Source organism: Labrus bergylta, chromosome 17, assembly GCF_963930695.1.
Source record: "Labrus bergylta chromosome 17, fLabBer1.1, whole genome shotgun sequence".
NCBI lineage: Eukaryota > Metazoa > Chordata > Actinopteri > Labriformes > Labridae > Labrus > Labrus bergylta.
This window is the reverse complement of record NC_089211.1, coordinates 26,455,149-26,478,881: the sequence shown is the minus strand read 5'-3', so window position 1 is coordinate 26,478,881 and position 23,733 is coordinate 26,455,149. Positions and strand designations below refer to the sequence as shown.

Sequence of the window (23,733 nt, the reverse complement as noted above, 5' to 3'; positions counted from 1 at the left end):
CTTTTTGTACTTAGATTTCTATTCTTCTATTTCTTTGTTTTTATATTGTATTTAATAATTGATGCAATGTCTGAATCCCCCCTCCTCCCTCGGATAAATCAAATCTTTCTGTTTTATAATTGCACCTCTGCAACATTGTGAGACTCACAGCTGACAGTTAAAAGGATATACATTTGATGCAGCGCAAGCCGAGCTCTCCTCTCCATTGTGAGAAATAAAAAGTGATTCAATCCGATCGTCCACACAGATCGGCTTCACCACAGACCCCAGGATGGCACGTTCATCTCCGTATCCCACAGACGTCGCTCGAGTCGTCAACGCTCCCATCTTTCACGTCAACGCAGACGACCCCGAGGCTGTGATGTATGTGTGTAATGTGGCGGCCGAGTGGAGGAACACTTTCCATAAAGATGTGGTCGTAGATCTGGTAAATACTTTTATATTACTCTTATTATAGAGGCCGATGTTTCCTCATCTGGATTGAAAGTTTAAAATAAATCTAATAGAGAAAAAAACACTAGGTCATGTTGGATTGGTTGGTGTTTCCAGAGCGGAGGTTTCTTGTGATGCTTTGGTGGAGGAGCAGTTCTGTAACATTGACCTCCTCTCATCCAGGTGTGTTACAGACGCAACGGCCACAATGAGATGGACGAGCCGATGTTCACTCAGCCGCTGATGTACAAACAGATCAAGAAGCAGAAAGGAGTGCTGAAGATGTACGTAGAGAAACTCATTACTGAGGGAGTCGTCACAACACAAGCGTATGAGGTAAACAAACTTCTGCTGTATACGCTGTTTAACAAATAGATTAAGCTTCCTTACACCTCACAGCTGGAGACTTTCTCAGTCGGAGGGGGGGGGGGGGGGTCTCCAGAGGCAAGATAAACGACACTATATTGAGAGTATTTGTCTTTGTATCAATGCTACGTGTAGTGTAACAGAATCTCAATGTGATCTAAAGAGAGGAGAAGAACATCCTGGAGAACAGGAAACATGCAGCAGCAGGTTGATTAGAGCACGGAGATGGTAGAGGTGGCGTGCAGACAGTCTATGGTCGTGCAGCGATCACAGGGAATAAAGGTCACCACCCCCTCCCACTGGCCCCTCCCACTGGCCCCTCCCACTGGCCCCTCCCACTGGCTCCAGGTGAATTCTCCTGATTATATCCTGCTGTGTTCTCACATCAGCTCACTCTGACTTTCTGCAGAATAAACACGAGGAGGCTGGAGGAGAAACTCAGAGTGAAGAGAGAAACATTCAGATGTTTGAGTGATCACATGACGCTCAACCTGAACATTTCAGGACATTTTAATGACTTTTGTTCAGGTGTGAATGCACTAATATAAATGGAGAGTTGAGGAGGCGACGCCGGTTAAATTGCACAAATACAAAATGTTGCCTATTTATTTAATTTAGACAGTTTGCAGAAGTTTGCTTGCAGGTTTTTTGCAGGTTTTGATATTGTTTGATTTTTACAAGTACATAAAAGTTTAGTCGTGACAACCCTACACTAAGCGAAACATTGCCATCAGTGTCAGCTTTACTTTTGGGCAAATTTGCAATTTGTTAGCATGCAAAACTCAGTCTTCAATGCCCGTAATTATCAGCTAATTAGTATGTGAACATGTTAGCACCCTGATGTTAGCATTTAGCAGCCCTGTGTGTGCAGCCTCACAGAGTAGTGAAACTCTTTTTATTTAGATACTTACTGTGTCAATCTTCTCTGATTCAGGAGGAAGTGGCGAGGTACGATAAAATCTGTGAAGATGCTTTCAATCGCTCCAAAGATGAGAAAATCCTGCACATCAAACACTGGCTGGACTCACCGTGGCCCGGTACCAGCCTTGTTTTTCCCCATTAAATGAATCCTGTTTATTCATCGCAGTACTTCTTCTTGTTGTTTCTTTCATGCATTTTGAGATCGTGTTGTGTTTGTGTGTATTTCTGCAGAGTTTTTCACGCTGGACGGACAGCCCAAAACCATGACCTGCCCTCCCACTGGCGTCAGTGAAGAAGAGCTCAGCCACATCGGAAACATTGCTGCGTCGGTCCCTGTGGAGGACTTCACCATACATGGAGGTGCTCACTTAATAACCTGTTTCTATAAATAACCTCTGGACATCTCGTTACAGTCTGCGTTTGTCCTGCATGTCTGTGTTTTTAGGTTTGAGCCGCATCCTAAAGGGACGCACTAACATGGTGAATCAGAGAGTGTGTGATTGGGCTCTGGGTGAATATATGGCCTTTGGTTCTCTGCTCAAAGAAGGGATCCACGTTCGTCTCAGTGGACAGGACGTGGAGAGAGGAACATTCAGGTAATGAATGGACTAAATGTTTACATTCCTTTTTTTAGTACTGATGTTTGTGTTTGAGCCAAAATTAGTGTTTTAATTATTTTGAATTTAATTACTGCCTGAGAGATAAAACTGTGTTATGATTTACCTGCATGTAATACCAACATACACCACCGTGTGGAGCCTTGGCTTTGTGTGCATAAAGCCAAGGTGTGGCAGTGGTGTTAGGATAGGATAATACTTTATTGATCCCCAGAGGGGAAATTCGGGCGTTACAGCAGCACAGACAAGAAAGCTCAAATACACATTAAACAGAAGAGATAAGATAAATAAAAATAAAAACAGCGGGTATATACAGTACAAAATGAATGATGAAGTTAACTGGGGGGAATTGAGAATTGAAACAGTATTTGAAGAGAATGACCAGATAAAGTGACAAGTGATGATTAAAGTGACTTGGTGTGATAAATAAATAGCAGCAAGTAATGTAAAGAGCAGAGAAGAGAGGCCGTGTTGTACCACAGTAATGCAGAGTGCAGTTATATAATATAATGTAGTATAATATAATATAATGTAGTATTATAATGTAGTATAATATAATATAATATAGTATAATATGATATAATGTAGTATAATATGATATAATGTAGTATAATATGATATAATGTAGTATAATATAATATAATATAGTATAATATGATATAATATAATATGATATAATGTAGTATAATATAATATAATGTAGTATAATATGATATAATGTAGTATAATATAATATAATATAGTATAATATGATATAATATAATATGATATAATGTAGTATAATATAATATAATGTAGTATAATATGATATAATATAATATAATATGATATAATGTAGTATAATATAATATAATGTAGTATAATATGATATAATATAATATAATATAGTATAATATGATATAATATAATATAATATGATATAATGTAGTATAATATAATATAATGTAGTATAATATGATATAATATAATATAATATGATATAATGTAGTATAATATAATATAATGTAGTATAATATGATATAATATAATATAGTATAATATGATATAATGTAGTATAATATGATATAATGTAGTATAATATGATATAATGTAGTATAATATGATATAATATAATATAGTGCAATATGAACAATATAGTGTAATATAATGAAATGTTATATAATATAGACTAGTATAATAATAAATATATAGAATGTACAGTGTGTGTGTGTGTATATATATATATATATATATATATGTTGACCTAAGTAATAATAAAAATACAATGATAATAGTGAAGCAGGTCATGTGGGTAGTGTTTTATGGGGGTGAAGTTTAGTGTCAGGATGGACTGTTATTGTTGTCATCGGCTGCTGTTGTACAGTCTGATGGCAGTGGGCACAAAGGAGCGCCTGAAGCGCTCTGTTTTGCACCTGGGGGGGATGAGGCGTTGGCTGCAGAAGCTGCCCATCTGCCACAGCTCACCATGTAGAGGGTGAGAGGAGTTATCCAGGATGGATAAGATTTTGTCCTTCATCCTCCTCTCACCCACTGTCTCCAAACTGTCCAGATCCAGACCCACTACAGAGCAGGCCTTCCTCACCAGCTTGTTCAGCCTCTTTGCCTCACCAGTCTTGATGCCACCCCACCAGCACGCCACAGCAAAGAAGAGGGCACTGGCCACCACAGACTGGTAGAAGGTCTTCAGGAGTCTGTTGCAAGACACTGAACGATCTGAGTCTCCTCAGAAGAACATCCTGCTCTGTCCCTTCCTGAAGAGGGCGTCAGAGTTGTGAGACCAGTCCAGTTTATTGTTGATGTGGACCCCAAGGTACTTGTATGAGTCCACCCTCTCCACTTCCTCCCCCTGAATGATGACTGGGGCGGGGGGGCCTCTTCTTCTTCCGGTAGTCCACTACCACCTCCTCTGTTTTGCTGATGTTGAGCTTCAGGTGGTTGCTTTCGCACCATGTGACGAAGCTCTCTAACAGTCCTCTGTACTCCTTCTCGTCGTCATCAGTGATGCACCCAACAATGGAGGAGTCGTCTGAAAACTTTTGGAGGTGGCAGGAACCAGAGTTAAACCTGAAGTCTGATGTGAAGAGAGTGAAGAGAAAAGGCGCCAGAACAGTTCCTTGAGGTACTCCTGTGTTGCCCGTCACTACATCAGAGACACAGCCGTTGACTCTGACATACTGTGGCCGGCCCGTGAGGTAGTTGAAGTCCAGGCTGAGATGTCAGGGCGCAGCTGCATATCCAGCAGTTTGTCCCTCAGGAGGCAGGGCTGGATGGTATTGAAAGCACTGGAGAAGTCAAAGAACATGACTCTCACAGTGCTTCCTCTCGTCTCCAGGTGTGACAGGGCTTTGTGGGTGAGGAAGATGATAGCATCCTCCACACCAATGTGCCTCTGATATGCAAACTGCAACAGATCCTGGAAAGCAGTGAGCAGGGTCCTCAGGTGCTGGAGAACCAGCTTCTCAAATGTCTTCATGACATGTGACGTGAGTGCCACAGGTCTGTAGTCATTGAGAGCGCTGGGACGACCTTTCTTTGGTATCGGGACGATGCAGGAGGTCTTCCACAGGTCAGGCACCTTCATCAGCCTCAGGGAGAGGTTGAAGAGGTGCTGAAAGACTCCTGCAAGCTGCCCAGAACACACCTTGAGGATCCTGGGACTGATGTTGTCTGGTCCACTGGCTTTTCAGATGTGGAGTCTGGAAAGTTCTCTTTGTACCTGGCTGATAGTCAGAGTGAGAGTGGGACAGTGAGTGGGGGAGGGGTGTGGGGAACTGTCTATTGTCATGCAGGTACCTGAAGGGAGGGAGCTGGGGGGTGAGGGGGGGCTGTCCTTTGAAGCTGCTGATGAGGAGCTGAGAGGGGGGGGGAGGTGGTCAGGACCTTGATGGGAGGAAGAGGAAGAGCAGAGTCTCCAGCAGAGGTGTGAATGGGGGCTGAGGTGGTGGGGGGGAGACCTAGACCCACTATTTGAGCTCACTGGGTCGGGGGATGTGTCAAACCTGTTGAAAAATAGGTTCAACTCGGCAGCAAATACTGGGTCTCCTTTAATTCTGGGTTCCGGCCTGCTGCAGCCCGTCATCTGCTTCATGCCATTCCACACCTCCTTTGAGTTGTTCATCTTGGCCTCAGTCTTGTCCTTGTAGTTGTTCTTGGCCTCTCTCAGCTTCTTCTTTAACTCCTTTTGGACAGCCTTGAGCTCCTCACGATCCCTAGTCAAGAAGGCCCTCTTCTTTCTGTTGAGGAGAGCTTTAATGTCTTTATTGATCCATGGTTTGTTATTTGAGAAGCAGCAGACCGTTTTGGTAGGGACTATGGTGTCCTCACAGAAACGGATGTAGTCTGTAATACAATGAGAGAGGCCTTCAATGTCATCACCATATTCCTCCTTAAACAGTTCCCAGTCTGTGACATTGAAGCACTCCTGCAGGGCCTCCTCTGTATCCTTAGACCAAACCTTCAAAGTCCTTGTGTTGGCCCCCTGCTGCTTCACCAGGGGCCTGTAGGTGGTCTCAAGGTGGATGAGGTTGTGGTCTGATTCCCCAAGAGGGGGGAGGGAAGAAGAGCTGTATGCTCCCTTCACGTTGGCATACAGGAGGTCCAGGGTTTTATTCCCTCTCACAGCACAGTGCACATACTGTTTAAAGTTCGTCAGGACAGGGGAGACAGAGACATGATTAAAGTCCCCGCTGGTCAGTATGAGGGCGCTGGGATGCTGGGTTCATAGTCCCGCGATCATAGTGTGGATGACGTCACTCGCGCTAGCGGCTACAGCTGATGGTGGGACGTAAACAGCAACAGCAATAGCATGTGAGAACTCCCGTGGCAGATAGTACGGGCGTAATCCCACCGCCAGCATTTCAACGTCTGGGGTACAGACACAGTCCTTCACAGTGACATGTCCGGGATTACACCATTTAAAGACAGCAAGACCTCCTCCTCTCTTCTTACCGCTCTCTCTCCCCCTGTCCGCTCGTACCAGCGTGAAGCCGGCCAGATCGATGTGACTGTCCGGTATATTCCCATGTAGCCATGTCTCCGTGAAGCAAAGTAAACTGCACTCCCTGTAGACACTCTGGCTGTTTACTAAAGCTGTGAGTTCGTCCGCTTTGTTGGCGAGTGACCTGATGTTCCCCATGATGACCGATGGTAGAAAGGGTTTAAATTCCCTGTCTCTCTCGATCCGCTCCCTGACTTTAGCGCAGGCTGTCTTCCCCCGGCGGACACCTCTCCATAACTCCTCAGGGATGCATGTAGGAGGAACACCGGCTCCATGCCTGAAGCTCAGTAGTTCCTCACGAGTGTACGTGATCATTCTAACAGTAGAAAAAAAGTCCCGAAAGAAACACGTAATTCCACGAGTAATACCGCAACTAAAACGCTGCAGCAGTGTCCAACAGTAAACACAGAAACAGTGCAAAAATACTTAATAAAAGCAAGAAAATAGACGAAATAAAGAAAAAAGAGTCGGAGCTGCTGCAACAGGCTGCCGACTCTCAGCGCCCGTAGAGGGACGATTATGATGGTGTTACTGAACGCAAACACTTTTTGACCGTGTCTGAGTGTTAAAGGTAATTTGTGTTGTTGTGGTTTGGGCAGCTGTGGATTAGTGGATGATGGGCTCTCAACCCGAGTGTAACGGGTTTGATCCCCAGCTCCTGCAGCCACATGTCTGATGTGTCCTCGGGCAAGACAGTAAACTCCAAGCTGCTCCCTCTGCTTGGTCAGCAAGCCCAAATACGATTTATACCTTCTCTCTCCCCCACTGGTCTGCGTCCACTTTAGTAACATCATTCATTGTCTGAGTACACTTGCATATATACACAGTCCGATACAGCAGGGGGCGGTATGAACATAGTTGGTTTGCAATTCCACCAAACAGCAGACAGAAGAAGAAGCAACCATGGCAACCACTCGCGGGCTGATGTCCATCCTGCTAACTGTTGATGTTTTTGTTATTTCTAAGACGCCAACATTGACCCTCATTCTACTTCCTACAACTATCTTGCAGCTCAGTGCTGCGCTGATCCAACTTTTTTTTTTTTGAGGGTACAGGCCGTTTCGAATGATGTCATATAGCAGTCCTCTTCCTTGTTTGAGCTCAGTGGCATTCACATATTCGGTTCACAGTTCTAGAGGAAACATGAATCGTGCCCCAGACAACCTCTTCAAGCAGGCTCATGCACGGTACCAGAGTACGGTATGTTTGTGTTCCCACTCATAAAATGAACCAGAGTTTGAGGTCAGACGTATTCGGACCCGGGCCCTAATGTGAAACCACTGTTAGAGTGTTACCGCTCAAAAGGAATCTCTTTCACAACCATCTTCAAACAGTTTTTAAAATCCTTTCCATGATTTTCCTCTCAGCCATCGACACCATGTCCTCCATGACCAAAACGTTGACAAGAGGATCTGCATCCCGATGAACTACGTCTCCCCCGATCAGGCTCCTTACACCGTCTGCAACAGCTCTCTGTCCGAGTACGGAGTTCTGGGTGTGTAACATTCACACACACACTCTTTCTGGAAATACTTCTGTTCAACAGTTACCAACAAGGCGGTCCATTCTGTGTGCAGGTTTTGAGTTAGGCTATGCCATGTCCAGTCCCAACGCTCTGGTTCTGTGGGAGGCCCAGTTCGGCGACTTTAACAACACGGCTCAGTGTATCATCGACCAGTTCATCAGCCCGGGTCAGGCCAAGTGGGTCCGACAGAACGGCATCGTGCTGCTGCTTCCTCACGGCATGGAGGGAATGGTGAGAGAAGTCATCTTGATTATTTCATAACGCTGTGAAACCAAACGCTGTGATCTGTGCTGATCCAGATTATCACAAGAGCTCTGTTTGAAAAATCGATTTTTTCATTTTGCCTTTTCTCCCTCAGGGTCCGGAGCACTCGTCGGCCCGCCCTGAAAGGTTTCTACAGATGTGCAACGATGACCCCGACGTGTTCCCTGTGAGTTCATGTCAGACAGGACTTATATATTCATCAGAGCACGTCTCCTGTATCTGTGACCCGCCACCCCAATGCGACCTCCCGCCACTCAAAGAGAAAAGCACAAATAATGTGTTTATGGAATATACCTAAAAAAATGTGCACTCATTTTATTTCAGCAGCGCAAAAACGTCTTGCACGGGCCTGTGCTCCTTTTCCGCATTTCATTCTTCACTTTCTCTCTCCAGCTTCTGACTCTATCGAATGTACTATCTCTAAATAAACCAGAATGCCGGTGCGGCCTCCAACTTGTGATTGGGTCGGCAGCCTACATCCAGCGTGCAAATTTGACTTGAGTCTGCCTTTGTTCAGCTGCAAGACTGCTGACGAAGAAAGAGAGCACACATTACTCCGATTTAAAGTCTCTGCATTGGCTACCCGTTTGTTTTAGAACTGATTTTAAAGATTATCTTATTGGTTTTTAAAGCTCTTAATGGCCTTGCTTGCGGCCCCCTACTTATCCGATTTGCTTTTAAGTTATGAGCCCACCAGAGCCCTCAGGTCTTCTGGTAGTGGTCTTTTAATTGTTCCAAATGTCCAAACTAAAACCTACGGTGAGGCATCTTTTTATTACAGTGATGTTCAACTACAAGCTAAAACCAACAGGCACATCCGTCATACAAAGAGAAACAGCTGCATTACCGAGCTGTGGACTATAACCTCTGTACAAGGTGCGCTATCTGGCCAGGTGGTGTGTTGCATGCCAAGTTAGTGCAGTTCATTTGAGCTGTCAATCAAACCCTGGTGTGGACCAATCAATCGTAAAGAGACCCTCCAAAGCTGGGTCTCGGCCCACTTTTATTGGGTGGATGAGCAGGTCCTGGATCAGGAGGCTGAACTGTCTTGATAAACGCCTTCAGCGATTATCCTCACATATTTTGGTTTGCTTGTAAATGTCCCTGTGTGAACACAGACTGAACTTCAGGTAATTATGTAACATATTGGTCCATGTTTCAGACCTGAGCAAATGAAGAGATCAGCCTCATCCTTCTTTACTGTATCCATAACAACGATACTCAAAAAGACTGCAGAAGTCAGATTTAAATAAGTTATAAGAATGTAAATGTTTGATGTTTTAATTTGATATTTGAGCTCAGCCTCTGATTTTTATTCCTTGGTCTTTCATCAGAAACTGTCGGAGGACTTTGCGGTGCGTCAGCTGTACGACTGCAACTGGATCGTCGTCAACTGCTCGACTCCTGCAAACTTTTTCCACGTCCTCCGCAGACAGATCCTGCAGCCCTTCAGGAAGCCTGTGAGTGAGACGCCAAGAAACCCGACTGAAAAGTAAACAAACAGTGAAGGTGTTCTGACTGAACTCTCTCTCTGTCTTCATCTCCAGCTGATAGTTTTCACTCCCAAGTCACTGCTGCGTCATCCCGAGGCCAAGTCCAGCTTCGATGAGATGCTGCCAGGTGAGCGCTCACAAGATAAACAAACGGCCTTCAGATGCTTTAATGATGTTCAACCAAGCAAAGATTTACATTTGTTCTTTCTGAAATATAGACAGAATCTCTTTTTGTTTGTCGTCCTGCAGGCACGAGCTTCAAGCGTGTAATCCCCGACGACGGACCTGCAGCTTCAAATCCAGAGAAGGTGAAGAGGGTCGTTTTCTGCACCGGGAAGATCTTCTATGAACTGACCCGAGAACGCAAAAACAGAGGCATGGACGACTCTGTAGCTGTCGTCCGCATAGAGCAGGTAACGTTAACTCAGGTGCTGCAGATGAAGGCAAGATGAACTCAACCTGAGATACATATCATCTATTTTTATTTAATTTGTCAAACAAGTCTGATGTCGTTTCTGTGCATGAGACCAGGTAAATGTTTTCATGAGTCACTGAGTTCAGATCTCAGTAACTTGGAAGTGAATCTGTGTGTTTTTCAAGCTGCATTTCTCCCTGCAGGGTTCTGCTAGCTGCTGCTAAAACACCATTTCCTGATGTGACTCTTTCACAATAAAAGCGCTCCAACATAACAAAAACAGGGGACTTCTGTTGTGAAGTATTTGTTGGAAAAAGAAATGTGATCCATTCGATCCGTTTATCTAAAATGGAATGATCTCTTTCAGCTGTCACCGTTCCCGTTTGATCTGGTGAAATCTGAAGCTGATCTTTATCCAAACGCCGATCTGGTCTGGTGTCAGGAGGAGCACAAGAACCAGGGTTACTACGACTACGTCAAGCCCCGAATCCGCACCACCATCAACCGCAGACGCCCCGTCTGGTGAGTCTTCAGTTCGACGACTCTCCTGCCTCTTTCTCTCTCATGTCCTTCGTCTCTGACTGTTGTTTTTTTTAACTCTGTAGGTACGCTGGTCGGGAGCCCGCGGCAGCTCCGGCTACGGGAAACAAACAAACTCACCTGAGCGAGCTGCAGCGTTTACTGGATACAGCGTTCGATCTGGAAGCTTTCTCTGGAAAAGTGTGAAAAACATCTTTCTCTATCCTCCAAAACACACACACACACACACACACACACACACACACACACACACACACACACACACACACACACACACATCCAACCTGCAGATGTTTTTACATTTTTTTTATCCACATATCAGATTGTTCTCAGGCAATCAAACTAAACGCACAATGACTTACTGACCGCTGACACTGTTACCACGGAAACCTCGTGTTCACAGCGATGGACACTCTTTTAGAAGAAAATAAATGAACCTGCTTGAATTTTTGGATTTATGCTAAATTTTGATTTAAAGACAAAGAGTGTTAGCTTGTTGTTTTTTTATTGATTTTATGTTAATTTTAGTGTCGACCTGCTGCGCTCTGCATGACCTCCTGAATCATGTACACGATCACCTGCTGGATGAATATCTGTCTTAACTCATTGATCTTTTGCTTTAAATATTTTGTCGGGCAATCAAAGTACATGTTGAAAGGAATACTCAATGCATTAAAAGGAAGTTTAATTTTTTTTCAACAACAAAGCTGGATTAAGTTCTTATCGAGATCTGAAGGTTGGTGCAACTTAGACCAGAAGAAACTTTCCATTCGCATAGAAATATGGAAACAAGGGAAAACAATTTGCCCGGCTCTCATGAGGGGTTAACCACGGCGTGAGGTCTTCATGCCCAGCCTTTCTTTGAGTAAGCTGCTCGACAAAGCCTGAAGCTCCAATTAAAGATGTGTTGTCTGTTCATTGTGCACAAACATCAAAGTTTCCAAGGTGACATATCCTCCTCTTCAACCAGTTTAAATAAGTCTCAGAGCTTTTTTCAAAAGCCTTAAAAGACGATAGCTTAATTGATCCCGAGGGAAATTCAAAAACCACCTACCTTCTCTGGTCCAAACAAATCCAGAGCATTCAGGAGCAGAATCTAAAGTTAGAAGGAGGACATACTGGCTGCTGCATTGTTGTCAGAGAAGCCAGCACTTCAACATAGCATGTTTCCTTAATGTCTGATCAGATAGTAAGATACCTTTATCATTTCAGTCTCTACTGGCGGCTGTGGCTCAGTGGTAGAGTCGGTCGTGACTCTATGAAGACCAGGTGTTGTTTATCTCAATTTTAATCGTCTCATATGTCTTCATTTGAAGGTCACACACCCCTCCATCCTTCAGTCCCTATTCTAATTTACCTCCTCCTCCTCGTCCGTCTTCTCACCGTCCTGCCTCCTCGCTGTCATCGACTCCATTTGTGCCAAATCAAACAGATTACTTGAAATAAAACTTTGACTTCAATAACTAAGAATCACACCTGCAATAACGGATTACACGTGATGTGAGATCTGAAGGATGTATTTATTTTCTTAAATTGTTGAATGTTTGTTTGATGAAAATAAAGACGATGGTGCTTTAACAGTTTGTGTTTAATCATCTGCATTGTCTCGTTTCATTTGCAAAGTTAGTCTGATAATTCATCAGTGTATTAAAAAAGCAGGGAATGCTCTAAATCATTAACAACAACAACAACAAAAGGTTTTTCTTCCACCTTTACATCCAGGTCTTAGTTCTTGGTTTTTGTTTATCCAGGTCCTGGGATTTATTTAAGTCGAACATGAAATAAAGATAAAAAAGAAAAAAATTAAAAAGGACAACATTTACAAAACACTTGGAAATTAAATTCTTGATTTTTGTTCAGAACATTTCTGTTAGATTTGACGTGATGGCGTCCTCACAGCTGGCTCCGGGATGGTTTCAGGCTGTTTTTGATGAAGGCAAAGAGATCCAGTTGAGATCCGCTGGACGCCTGATGAGCCTTACAGAAATCCACCAGAACGTCGTACAGTATCCCTGTGAAGAGAAATTCAAAATGTAGAAAAAACAAAACACAAAAGCGACTTTTTGATCCAGTAGATGTCTCCCTTGAGCTCCAGCATGAAACCAAAACAGCGGACAGAATCACTCCCATGATTCCCCGCCAGCCTCGACGTCATCTTTTTGTTTTTGTTTTGATCGAGAGCCCCCTGGTGGTGGACTTTGTAAAACTCTCACCGACTGTGGTTCTCTCTTTGACCAGCAGGTTGTGAATCTGAGTCAGGTCTCGCTTCAGTTTGTCGTCATGAAAGGTGAAGAAGGCCAGCCCCCTCCTCGCCCTTGCCGCCGCCATCAGCTGGATCACAGCTGGACAATAAGGGAGACCGAAAGCTTAACATCAGTTCATCATTTGTTCTGCAGAATCGATGGACTAACGATTCATTGATGATTGATAAGAACATTACAAAGGATCGAGGTACCTTTGAGTTGGGGGTCTCCATTGAAAGCTCCACAGCCCCACTTGCCCGTGGCGATGTCCGGCTCGTTCGGTCCTTCGCCTCTAAATCCGCAGTATGCCTTCAGGGAGCAGACAGAAAACATGCAAAAAGGAAAACCACAGATGTTAAAACATTCAACTCCTGTAAGCGGACATTTGTGTTCACATGTCTTTAGAAGGAGCCACAAGCTTTGAGGTGAGAGAGACACGAGTCAGACGGTATCGAGATACAGACTAACAAAGTGTTGTGTTCTGATCTTTTTATGTTTTTTAATTTCACTCAATTGTCAATAAGTGATTAGACTCAAAGATCCCAAATATACCCATAATCAGCTGCCTGGGACGGACTTCTTTTTTTGTTACCATGGTAACAGAGCTCAAAAACAGAGACCGCAGAGAAGTAAATTTCCCCGTTTAAATCCTCATTGACATTTCACCAAAAATCCTTTGTTACCATGACAACCAGCTACCCAAAAACTCGTGACTGTAAAAAAAAAATTAAATCGGTGCCAAAACGTCGTTAAAAAACTGAGATATAGGCGAAAGGTACAAGATTGTGTACGTAGTCCAAGAACTACAAATCCCACAATCCATTGCAAATGAAACCTATTCTTAAATGTAACTTTGATCATCGTTATCGTGTTTATACTGCTCATACAGGTGTTGAACTATGTTGTAGTTTGTGTTGAATATATATAAACTACATTCACTGCAGCATCACAAGATCATTAGTACATTTACTGTTAGCTAGCTTGCTAGCGAATCTATGCATTCGCATATGGCGCGAGAGGGGCGGAAAACATTGCCATGGCAACAGCAAGCTCCGCCAATCAGAGACATCGCTGTGACACGCTATCATGAATAAATCGTGTTCTTAAAACGAGGTTGATATCAGACAAACTTGTTTCTTCTTCAGGAGCATAAACCATCCTTCTACACTCAGGTAGCACGTGGTCAGTCTACCTGAGATGGTTATGACATCACGGCTAATAACCAAATAAATGTTGAGCCGTTTAGAAACAGGATACAATGTTTTTTTTGCTTGTATCATACTGAAGTGACAGAGCATCTGAAGCTGATATTTTAATTTGAACTAAAATCTGATGTCACAATGATTACAGCGATTTAAAACCATCAAATCTAAGAACGCCACATTGCCGACGCACCTTGTTGAGTTCTCGTGTGACTTTATCCATGGTGTACTGATCACGTCCTTGTCTGAAGTGAAGCGCGTCAATGGCTAAAATCTGTCTCTGCAGACGCTGCCACTCGTCTCTGCAAAACATCAAAAAAACTTCATGCAAGGGAAACAAATTCATTCGGATGAAATGAAATGAACGAGAGGTCATACTGCACCTTTTGAGGTTGTCTTCGTGAGGCCCCGCCCACTCAAACGTGTCACTAAAACCAGAGTAACAGCTGAACTGCTGAGAGCCTGAAACAGAAACGTCAGTCCAAATAAAACTCGATGGTTAGTGCTCATGGTGATGGAGGAATACGATAAAAATCATGATTTCATTACGCGCCGACCTGTAACAATGAGACACTCGTTGTATGCGAGTTTCTCAGTGAAGAGTCGGGACACGATCAGCTCCGGATTCATCAGGAACAAAATCTCCTCCTGAACCAAACCGGATCCCAGGACGCCTCCACCGATCCAGCTGGAGGCGAAATCCACCTGAACACAGAAGAAAGACTCACTCGTTTGTTTTTTATTCAGGCGGAGATCACAAGGAGGTCAGGATGTTTCTTTGGGTTTGTTCTCACCTGAAGCATACCTGTCCCTTCTGTCTCAATGCTGCCTTCTGATGTGACGTGGAGTTTGGGCATCCTCTCCGTACAGCTACGATAAAAACACATGACGACAGACAAGTTAGAGCGAGTTACAGCTACGATAAAAACACAACGACAGCCGAGTTAGAGTGAGTTACAGCTACGATAAAAACACATGACGACAGACAAGTTAGAGCGAGTTACAGCTACAATAAAAACACATGACGACAGACAAGTTAGAGCGAGTTACAGCTACGATAAAAACACATGACAGACGAGTTAGAGCGAGTTACAGCTACGATAAAGACACATGACGACAGACAAGTTAGAGCGAGTTACAGCTACAATAAAAACACATGACGACAGACAAGTTAGAGCGAGTTACAGCTACGATAAAAACACGACGACAGCCGAGTTACAGCGAGTTACAGCTACGATAAAAACACATGACAGACAAGTTAGAGCGAGTTACAGCTACGATAAAAACACATGACGACAGACAAGTTAGAGCGAGTTACAGCTACGATAAAAACACATGACGACAGACAAGTTAGAGCGAGTTACAGCTACAATAAAAACACATGACAACAGACAAGTTAGAGCGAGTTACAGCTACGATAAAAACACGACGACAGCCGAGTTACAGCGAGTTACAGCTACGATAAAAACACATGACAGACAAGTTAGAGCGAGTTACAGCTACGATAAAAACACATGACGACAGACAAGCTAGAGCGAGTTACAGCTACGATAAAAACACAACGACAGACGAGTTACAGCGAGTTACAGCTACGATAAAAACACGACGACAGCCGAGTTACAGCGAGTTACAGCTACGATAAAAACACATGACAGACAAGTTAGAGCGAGTTACAGCTACAATAAAAACACATGACGACAGACAAGTTAGAGCGAGTTACAGCTACGATAAAAACACATGACGACAGACAAGTTACAGCGAGTTACAGCTACGATAAAAACACATGACGACAGACAAGTTAGAGCGAGTTACAGCTACGATAAAAACACAACGACAGATGAGTTACAGCGAGTTACAGCTACAATAAAAACACGACGACAGACAAGTTAGAGCGAGTTACAGCTACGATAAAAACACATGACGACAGACAAGTTAGAGCGAGTTACAGCTACGATAAAAACACGACGACAGCCGAGTTACAGCGAGTTACAGCTACGATAAAAACACATGACAGACAAGTTAGAGCGAGTTACAGCTACGATAAAAACACATGACGACAGACAAGTTAGAGCGAGTTACAGCTACGATAAAAACACAACGACAGACGAGTTACAGCGAGTTACAGCTACGATAAAAACACATGACGACAGACAAGTTAGAGCGAGTTACAGCTACGATAAAAACACAACGACAGATGAGTTACAGCGGGTTACAGCTACGATAAAAACACAACGACAGACGAGTTAGAGCGAGTTACAGCTACGATAAATACACGACGACAGACGAGTTAGAGCGAGTTACAGCTACGATAAATACACGACGACAGACGAGTTAGAGCGAGTTACAGCTACGATAAAAACACACGACGACAGACGAGTTAGAGCTAGTTACAGCTAAGATAAAAACACACGACGACAGACGAGTTACAGCTAAGATAAAAACACGACGACAGACGAGTTACAGCTACGATAAAAACACACAACGACAGACGAGTAAGAGCGAGTTACAGCTAAGATAAAAACCCAACAACAGGCGAGTTACAGCTAAGATAAAAACACACGACGACAGACGAGTTACAGCTACGATAAAAACACACAACGACAGACGAGTAAGAGCGAGTTACAGCTAAGATAAAAACCCAACAACAGGCGAGTTACAGCTAAGATAAAAACACACGACGACAGACGAGTTACAGCTAAGATAAAAACACACGACGACAGACGAGTTAGAGCGAGTTACAGCTACGATAAAAACACACGACGACAGACGAGTTAGAGCGAGTTACAGCTAAGATAAAAACACGACGACAGACGAGTTACAGCGAGTTACAGCTACGATAAAAACACACGACGACAGACGAGTAAGAGCGAGTTACAGCTAAGATAAAAACACAACAGGCGAGTTACAGCTAAGATAAAAACACAAGACGACAGACGAGTTAAAGCGAGTTACAGCTAAGATAAAAACACAACGACAGGCGAGTTACAGCTAAGATAAAAACACGACGACAGACGAGTAAGAGCGAGTTACAGCTACGATAAAAACACACGGCGACATACAATAAGAGCGAGTTACAGCTACGAAAAACACACGGCGACAGACAAGTTAGAGCGAGTTACAGCTACGATAAAAACACAACGACAGATGAGTTACAGCGAGTTACAGCTACAATAAAAACACGACGACAGACAAGTTAGAGCGAGTTACAGCTACGATAAAAACACAAGACGACAGACAAGTTAGAGCGAGTTACAGCTACGATAAAAACACGACGACAGCCGAGTTACAGCGAGTTACAGCTACGATAAAAACACATGACAGACAAGTTAGAGCGAGTTACAGCTACGATAAAAACACATGACGACAGACAAGTTAGAGCGAGTTACAGCTACGATAAAAACACAACGACAGACGAGTTACAGCGAGTTACAGCTACGATAAAAACACATGACGACAGACAAGTTAGAGCGAGTTACAGCTACGATAAAAACACGACGACAGATGAGTTACAGCGGGTTACAGCTACGATAAAAACACAACGACAGACGAGTTAGAGCGAGTTACAGCTACGATAAATACACGACGACAGACGAGTTAGAGCGAGTTACAGCTACGATAAATACACGACGACAGACGAGTTAGAGCGAGTTACAGCTACGATAAAAACACACGACGACAGACGAGTTAGAGCTAGTTACAGCTAAGATAAAAACACACGACGACAGACGAGTTACAGCTAAGATAAAAACACGACGACAGACGAGTTACAGCTACGATAAAAACACACGACGACAGACGAGTAAGAGCGAGTTACAGCTAAGATAAAAACCCAACAACAGGCGAGTTACAGCTAAGATAAAAACACACGACGACAGACGAGTTACAGCTAAGATAAAAACACACGACGACAGACGAGTTAGAGCGAGTTACAGCTACGATAAAAACACACGACGACAGACGAGTTACAGCGAGTTACAGCTAAGATAAAAACACGACGACAGACGAGTTACAGCGAGTTACAGCTACGATAAAAACACACGACGACAGACGAGTAAGAGCGAGTTACAGCTAAGATAAAAACACAACAGGCGAGTTACAGCTAAGATAAAAACACAAGACGACAGACGAGTTAGAGCGAGTTACAGCTAAGATAAAAACACAACGACAGGCGAGTTACAGCTAAGATAAAAACACGACGACAGACGAGTAAGAGCGAGTTACAGCTACGATAAAAACACACGGCGACATACAATAAGAGCGAGTTACAGCTACGAAAAACACACGGCGACAGACGAGTAAGAGCGAGTTACAGCTACGATAAAAACACGACGACAGACCAGACTGGTTTATAAAGTGCTGAATGGTTTAGGGCCAAAATACATAAGTGACCTCCTGATTAATTACGAACCATCCAGACCGCTCAGGTCGCCTGGGACAGGTCTGCTCTCTGTCCCCAGAGTCAGAACCAAACACGGAGAAGCAGCGTTCAGTTTCTATGCTCCTTATATCTGGAACAAACTCCCAGAAAACTGCAGGTCTGCTGAAACTCTCAGTTCTTTTAAATCCAGGTTGAAGCCTTTAATTAAACAAATTTAATAAGATTTTAAACTTTAACTCTGCACTGTAACTTTTAACTCTTTTTATATTTTTACTTTATTTATTTCAATTAATTTTATTCTAATAATAATTTTTTTAACATATCTTCAGTTTTAATTATTTCAGTGATTTTTAAACTTTTTTATTTTAATGTTTCTTATTTTTTTTCCTCTGTGACGATGCTTTTGATATTGCATAAATAATCTTGCCTTGCCTAAATGAGAATGCAGAAGGTGATTGCAACACAGCATTTCAGGTTTAGTCTGAGCGATGAAACTTGAGATTTAAAAAACGATCTTCATGTTTACCTTGACCAGTTGGGTATCTCTGAGTCTACGAGGACACGGCGCTCAAACGTCACCAGCCCTCTTGGTTTGATCTCTGCAAAAAAAATATTGATAAGCGTCACAGATCTTCACTCGTGTATCTCACAAACAGGAAGGAAGAGAAGGTTAAACTCACTCTCATCCGTCATCACGTTGAAGTAATGCATGATGGCTCTCAGCTTTTCCTTCTTGCGTTCGGACCAGCCTCCGAACAGACTGTGAGCAGAATGAGACTGAAGCATTTAAACACGGACGGGACACAGAGGGAAAGCAGGATTTAAGGTTTGTGAAGGTGTTGCCATGTTTCCTCACCTGGTGAAGTTAATGGTGGGGTAGTTGTGGTACTCTGCGTTTGGATTGGTCGCGTTGCGATGAGGGAACGTGCAGAAAAAGGCGTTGGCGAGCAGGCAGGATATCTGAACCTGCGACAGAGTGATGGACGCAGGATGTCCCGCCTGCAGCAGCGGGATAGCCTGGAAACATGAAAACAGACTTTGAAACAATCATCTCAGAGGATGTTTTTGTTTTTCTTCCAGTTGCTGTTTCTAGCTCCACTCAGAGAGAAACCTTCATTTTAACCGTTGAAACGGCGTCTAAATTCACCTCCGCTCCTCTGCAGCTGATACACAAGGCTAATCAGACACAAAGATATTAAAGGAGACATATTATGAAAAATCCACTTGGTGTTGTTGAACATATATGTGTGTAACCTGAGAGTCTACTGACCCACAACATGTGAAATAAACCATCCAGTCCTTTGTTTGTGGTCTGCATAAGTCTTACAACACAGAGAAAAATGCTCTGTTTCAAATGTGCTCTCCTTGTGATGTCACAGTGGGATTCTGGTAAAAAAAAAAAATCCCCTCCCCTCCCCTGATATCTCCACCCATAGACTCCACCCCCAGCCTGGAACAAAACATTTGCACAGGTCGGCCATTTTTATTCTCTCTACAGAGGAGTGATGTCTACTGGGAAAACTTGGGGGGGGGTCATTACATTTAAAGAGACACACACACCAAAACGGAGCGTTCTGAGAGAGCTGGTTTATACAGGGTCACAAACCTCCTCTGGTGCTTGATTCATGTTATATTTTGACCAAAGCACAGATGTTTCATTTAGACCACAGGGGACTGTTTGAAAAGGTGGAGGAGGGGGACTGTTTGAAAAGGTGGAGGAGGGGGACTGTTTGAAAAGGTGGAGGAGGACTGTTTGAAAAGGTGGAGGAGGGGACTGTTTGAAAAGGTGGAGGAGGGGGACTGTTTGAAAAGGTGGAGGAGGACTGTTTGAAAAGGTGGAGGAGGACTGTTTGAAAAGATGGAGGAGGACTGTTTGAAAAGGTGGAGGAGGAGGACTGTTTGAAAAGGTGGAGGAGGGGACTGTTTGAAAAGGTGGAGGAGGAGGACTGTTTGAAAAGGTGGAGGAGGAGGACTGTTTGAAAAGGTGGAGGAGGAGGACTGTTTGAAAAGGTGGAGGAGGGGACTGTTTGAAAAGGTGGAGGGGGACTGTTTGAAAAGATGGAGGAGGGGACTGTTTGAAAAGGTGGAGGGGGACTGTTTGAAAAGGTGGAGGAGGACTGTTTGAAAAGGTGGAGGGGGACTGTTTGAAAAGGTGGAGGAGGGGACTGTTTGAAAAGGTGGAGGGGGACTGTTTGAAAAGGTGGAGGAGGGGACTGTTTGAAAAGGTGGAGGGGGACTGTTTGAAAAGGTGGAGGAGGACTGTTTGAAAAGGTGGAGGGGACTGTTTGAAAAGGTGGAGGGGGACTGTTTGAAAAGGTGGAGGAGGGGGCTGTTTGAAAAGGTGGAGGAGGACTGTTTGAAAAGGTGGAGGAGGACTGTTTGAAAAGGTGGAGGGGACTGTTTGAAAAGGTGGAGGGGGACTGTTTGAAAAGGTGGAGGAGGGGACTGTTTGAAAAGGTGGAGGAGGACTGTTTGAAAAGGTGGAGGAGGACTGTTTGAAAAGGTGGAGGAGGGGGCTGTTTGAAAAGGTGGAGGAGGGGGATGATATGTCACTTTTAAAAAGATAGGACCCAAGGTTTAAAGTAGAGGAAGATAACCCCCAGTAGTAGAAAACATTTGGAGTTAAGTTTCGTACCTTCTTCACATAATTCGGCAGCTTCAGGGCCAACGCAGCGATCTTTGGAAACAGGGTGCTGAAGTAGTTTTCCGTATCTGGGACACGCTGGAAAACAAAAAACAGGATTATTTTATATTTATAGAGTGTATCAAAAAACCTGACACGAAGCTGTCGATGCAATAACGCAAAGACACTGACCTTCACAAAGGTGGCGAGGGCGTCAAACGACCACTGACCTTTGTACTTCGGGTTGTATTTGATGATGGCGTCCTGGAGAGAGAGTTTAGCTCATCATTTAAAGTTCCTCTGAGAGCGATTGAGATCATATCTTATCAAAATATGTGAATGTTTTTTTTTTTTGTCCAAAGCCACATACAAACCTCAACGTCCCGAACACTCGCTCTTGTCTTTATGGACTTCAGGTGCTTGGAGATCTCAGACCACCTGTTCACCTGAGAGGACACACGTGGAGAAACAGCTCGTTATGTTTAAATGGCCCGCGTGCAGCTCGGCGTGCAGCTCGGCGTGCAGCTCGGCGTGCAGCTCGGCGTGCAGCTCGGCGTGCAGCCTTTTCTGTCGCTTCTCTTAACATGCAGACATCATCACACATACCGTTTGAGACCATCTGTTATTCATGACACTCGAAAGTGAAGACGGCATTTTCACAAAGTTACTGAACCACATGTCTTTGCCGTGCTGCACTATCAATTCTCCTCCTCTGTTGTTGAAGGAGTTTGCCTGAGGGGAAGGGAAACAAAGATTTAAATTCTTAAGCCGTTTTTCACATCTGCACTTCAGAGAATATCTAGATCATTATGACGCTATAACGAGAATATCAACGCTAACCCAGTTCACTCTATAAACCGTTCAGCAGTCACAGTATACAAACGTCACCCCCAAAAATGTGGCTGTTTGTGTTCAAATATCAGTGTTTCCCCTGGGTTTAAAGATGGGGGGGGGGGGGGGGGGGCGGGCAGACGGACGCTGACACAAACACTTGAAGGAATCTTGGTGATGCGTTATTGTTAATGACAGCTGAAAGGTATCCTTAAATGACTTCTGTCCCTGATTTCAGACTCTATCTACTATCCCATCTCTACAATAAAGGCACAAAAAGCCCAAAAATAAATAAATCGAACAAAAAAATTATAAAAATTTTATTAACTTGACCTTCAAGGAGGGGCGTTGGGGGGGGGGGGGGGGGGCTGTCCCCCTAATATAATGTTAGGAGAAAACACTGCATATACAGCTCCTCCTGGAGGATCGACAGTTTGTGCTGGGTGTGTGTGTGTGTGTGTGTGTGTGTGTGTGTGTGTGTGTGTGTGTGTGAGATACAGAATTTAAAGATGGAGAGATTCTTTACTCGGGTACCTGAATGAGCAATACTTTGCGATATGTGACCATAGTCAGGAATTAATGGACTCCAGAGGCAACCACCCGACGTGTAGATGAAAGGGCTAGTGTTAGGGTTAAGTTGCTATGGTTACTCATCTTAGATACCGTCTGCAGCGCATCTTTTTTTGGGGACAGTGAATGAGCTTTTTAACTGTAAAAACAGACAATTAAAAAAAAAAGATATCTTTTGAAATGTCCTGGAGGAGCCAAATAAACCCTCCTAAAGGTACGACCTCCATAGGATTCCATATATCAAAAGTTAATGGACATCCATGTGACACTCTTCAGCCAATCAGAATCGAGTATTCACCCAGACCATATCATAGTATACTTTAAAACTAGGGATGTCAAACTGTTGCATTTTTTATTGCAATTAATCTCTTCCAGTACCTCAAACTTTAAGTAACAAATACATGATGTGAGTAGTGGAACTTACATCGATGAGGATGGTGTGCGTCCTGCTGAAGCTCAGGGGCCCCAGCTTGTTCTGACACTTAGGGAGGGTCTTCATGTCCCCCAGAGAACAGCATTCCTCCCTCTCCCTCTCCAACGGCTCTCGTCCCTCTGCAGCTGCACATTTCTCTCTCTCCGAGTCCCCGGTAGCAGACGGTCCAGAGGAGGAAGGGGGGGAGGAGGAAAAGGAGGCGATGTAGCTGTTGGCGTCATCTGAGGCTTCTTTGTTCTCTTTTCCCCGCTCGTGTTCCTCCTTCTTGTCAAGCGTTAAAAGGTCTTTCATCTGGTCGCTGTTGTTGCGGTGTTTACTTGAACGCATGTCTGACACAAACAAAACAGAGTTCACTTCAGAGGAGCAAAACTCTGACACCTAGTGTTTAAAATGGGCACTGCAGTCTAAATTCTCCTGTTGGTTTGAGCTGATAACTGCTCTCTTATCTGGCAAACCGAGGGGCGTCCAAAACGGCCGTGTGTGGGGGGGGGGGCTTAAAAACCACCTACCTTCTCTGGTCAGTGTTTCTGAACATATATGTGGGTAACCTGAGAGTCTACTGACCCACAACATGTGAAATAAACCATCCAGTCCTTTGTTTGTGGTCTGCATAAGTCTTACAACACAGAGAAAAATGCTCTGTTTCAAATGTGCTCTCCTTGTGATGTCACAGTGGGATTCTGGTAAAAAAAAAAAATCCCCTCCCCTCCCCTGATATCTCCACCCATAGACTCCACCCCCAGCCTAGAGCTAAACTTTTGCACAGGTCGGCCATTTTTATTCTCTCTACAGAGGAGTGATGTCTACGGGGAAAACTCAGGGGGCGGGGTCATTACATTTAAAGAGACACACACACCAAAACGGAGCGTTCTGAGAGAGCTGG

The 23,733-nt window shown here is 43.9% G+C and overlaps 2 protein-coding genes across 4 annotated transcripts in view; one reads left to right on the top strand and one right to left on the bottom strand.

The window, feature by feature from the left end:
- ogdhb (oxoglutarate dehydrogenase b) overlaps positions 1 to 12,148 on the top strand; it is a 26,772-nt gene extending 14,624 nt beyond the window's left edge. The window contains exons 11-24 of one of the 2 annotated variants that reach the window (XM_020659026.3): positions 248 to 427; positions 616 to 768; positions 1,733 to 1,835; positions 1,951 to 2,079; positions 2,165 to 2,315; positions 7,701 to 7,828; positions 7,911 to 8,089; positions 8,217 to 8,288; positions 9,457 to 9,582; positions 9,670 to 9,742; positions 9,865 to 10,028; positions 10,398 to 10,552; positions 10,636 to 10,750; positions 11,783 to 12,148. In XM_020659026.3, the coding sequence (XP_020514682.1) occupies positions 248 to 427; positions 616 to 768; positions 1,733 to 1,835; positions 1,951 to 2,079; positions 2,165 to 2,315; positions 7,701 to 7,828; positions 7,911 to 8,089; positions 8,217 to 8,288; positions 9,457 to 9,582; positions 9,670 to 9,742; positions 9,865 to 10,028; positions 10,398 to 10,552; positions 10,636 to 10,750; positions 11,783 to 11,812 (1,758 nt within the window). In that variant the 3' untranslated portion in view covers positions 11,813 to 12,148. Of the gene's footprint in view, positions 1 to 247; positions 428 to 615; positions 769 to 1,732; positions 1,836 to 1,950; positions 2,080 to 2,164; positions 2,316 to 7,700; positions 7,829 to 7,910; positions 8,090 to 8,216; positions 8,289 to 9,456; positions 9,583 to 9,669; positions 9,743 to 9,864; positions 10,029 to 10,397; positions 10,553 to 10,635 lie in introns of both variants that reach the window. The other variant, XM_029282443.2, reaches the window with a different exon arrangement.
- Positions 12,072 to 23,733, bottom strand: part of pargl (poly (ADP-ribose) glycohydrolase, like) — a 12,572-nt gene continuing 910 nt past the window's right edge. Inside the window, exons 3-18 of one of the 2 annotated variants that reach the window (XM_065965358.1) lie at positions 22,842 to 23,179; positions 21,623 to 21,748; positions 21,391 to 21,462; positions 21,209 to 21,280; positions 21,029 to 21,115; positions 19,250 to 19,410; positions 19,074 to 19,153; positions 18,920 to 18,992; positions 14,810 to 14,885; positions 14,573 to 14,720; positions 14,399 to 14,477; positions 14,209 to 14,317; positions 13,026 to 13,122; positions 12,784 to 12,912; positions 12,468 to 12,582; positions 12,072 to 12,324 (exon numbers count right to left, since the gene is read on the bottom strand). In XM_065965358.1, the coding sequence (XP_065821430.1) occupies positions 12,246 to 12,324; positions 12,468 to 12,582; positions 12,784 to 12,912; positions 13,026 to 13,122; positions 14,209 to 14,317; positions 14,399 to 14,477; positions 14,573 to 14,720; positions 14,810 to 14,885; positions 18,920 to 18,992; positions 19,074 to 19,153; positions 19,250 to 19,410; positions 21,029 to 21,115; positions 21,209 to 21,280; positions 21,391 to 21,462; positions 21,623 to 21,748; positions 22,842 to 23,179 (1,841 nt within the window). In that variant the 3' untranslated portion in view covers positions 12,072 to 12,245. Of the gene's footprint in view, positions 12,583 to 12,783; positions 12,913 to 13,025; positions 13,123 to 14,208; positions 14,318 to 14,398; positions 14,478 to 14,572; positions 14,721 to 14,809; positions 14,886 to 18,919; positions 18,993 to 19,073; positions 19,154 to 19,249; positions 19,411 to 21,028; positions 21,116 to 21,208; positions 21,281 to 21,390; positions 21,463 to 21,622; positions 21,749 to 22,841; positions 23,180 to 23,733 lie in introns of both variants that reach the window. The other variant, XM_065965359.1, reaches the window with a different exon arrangement.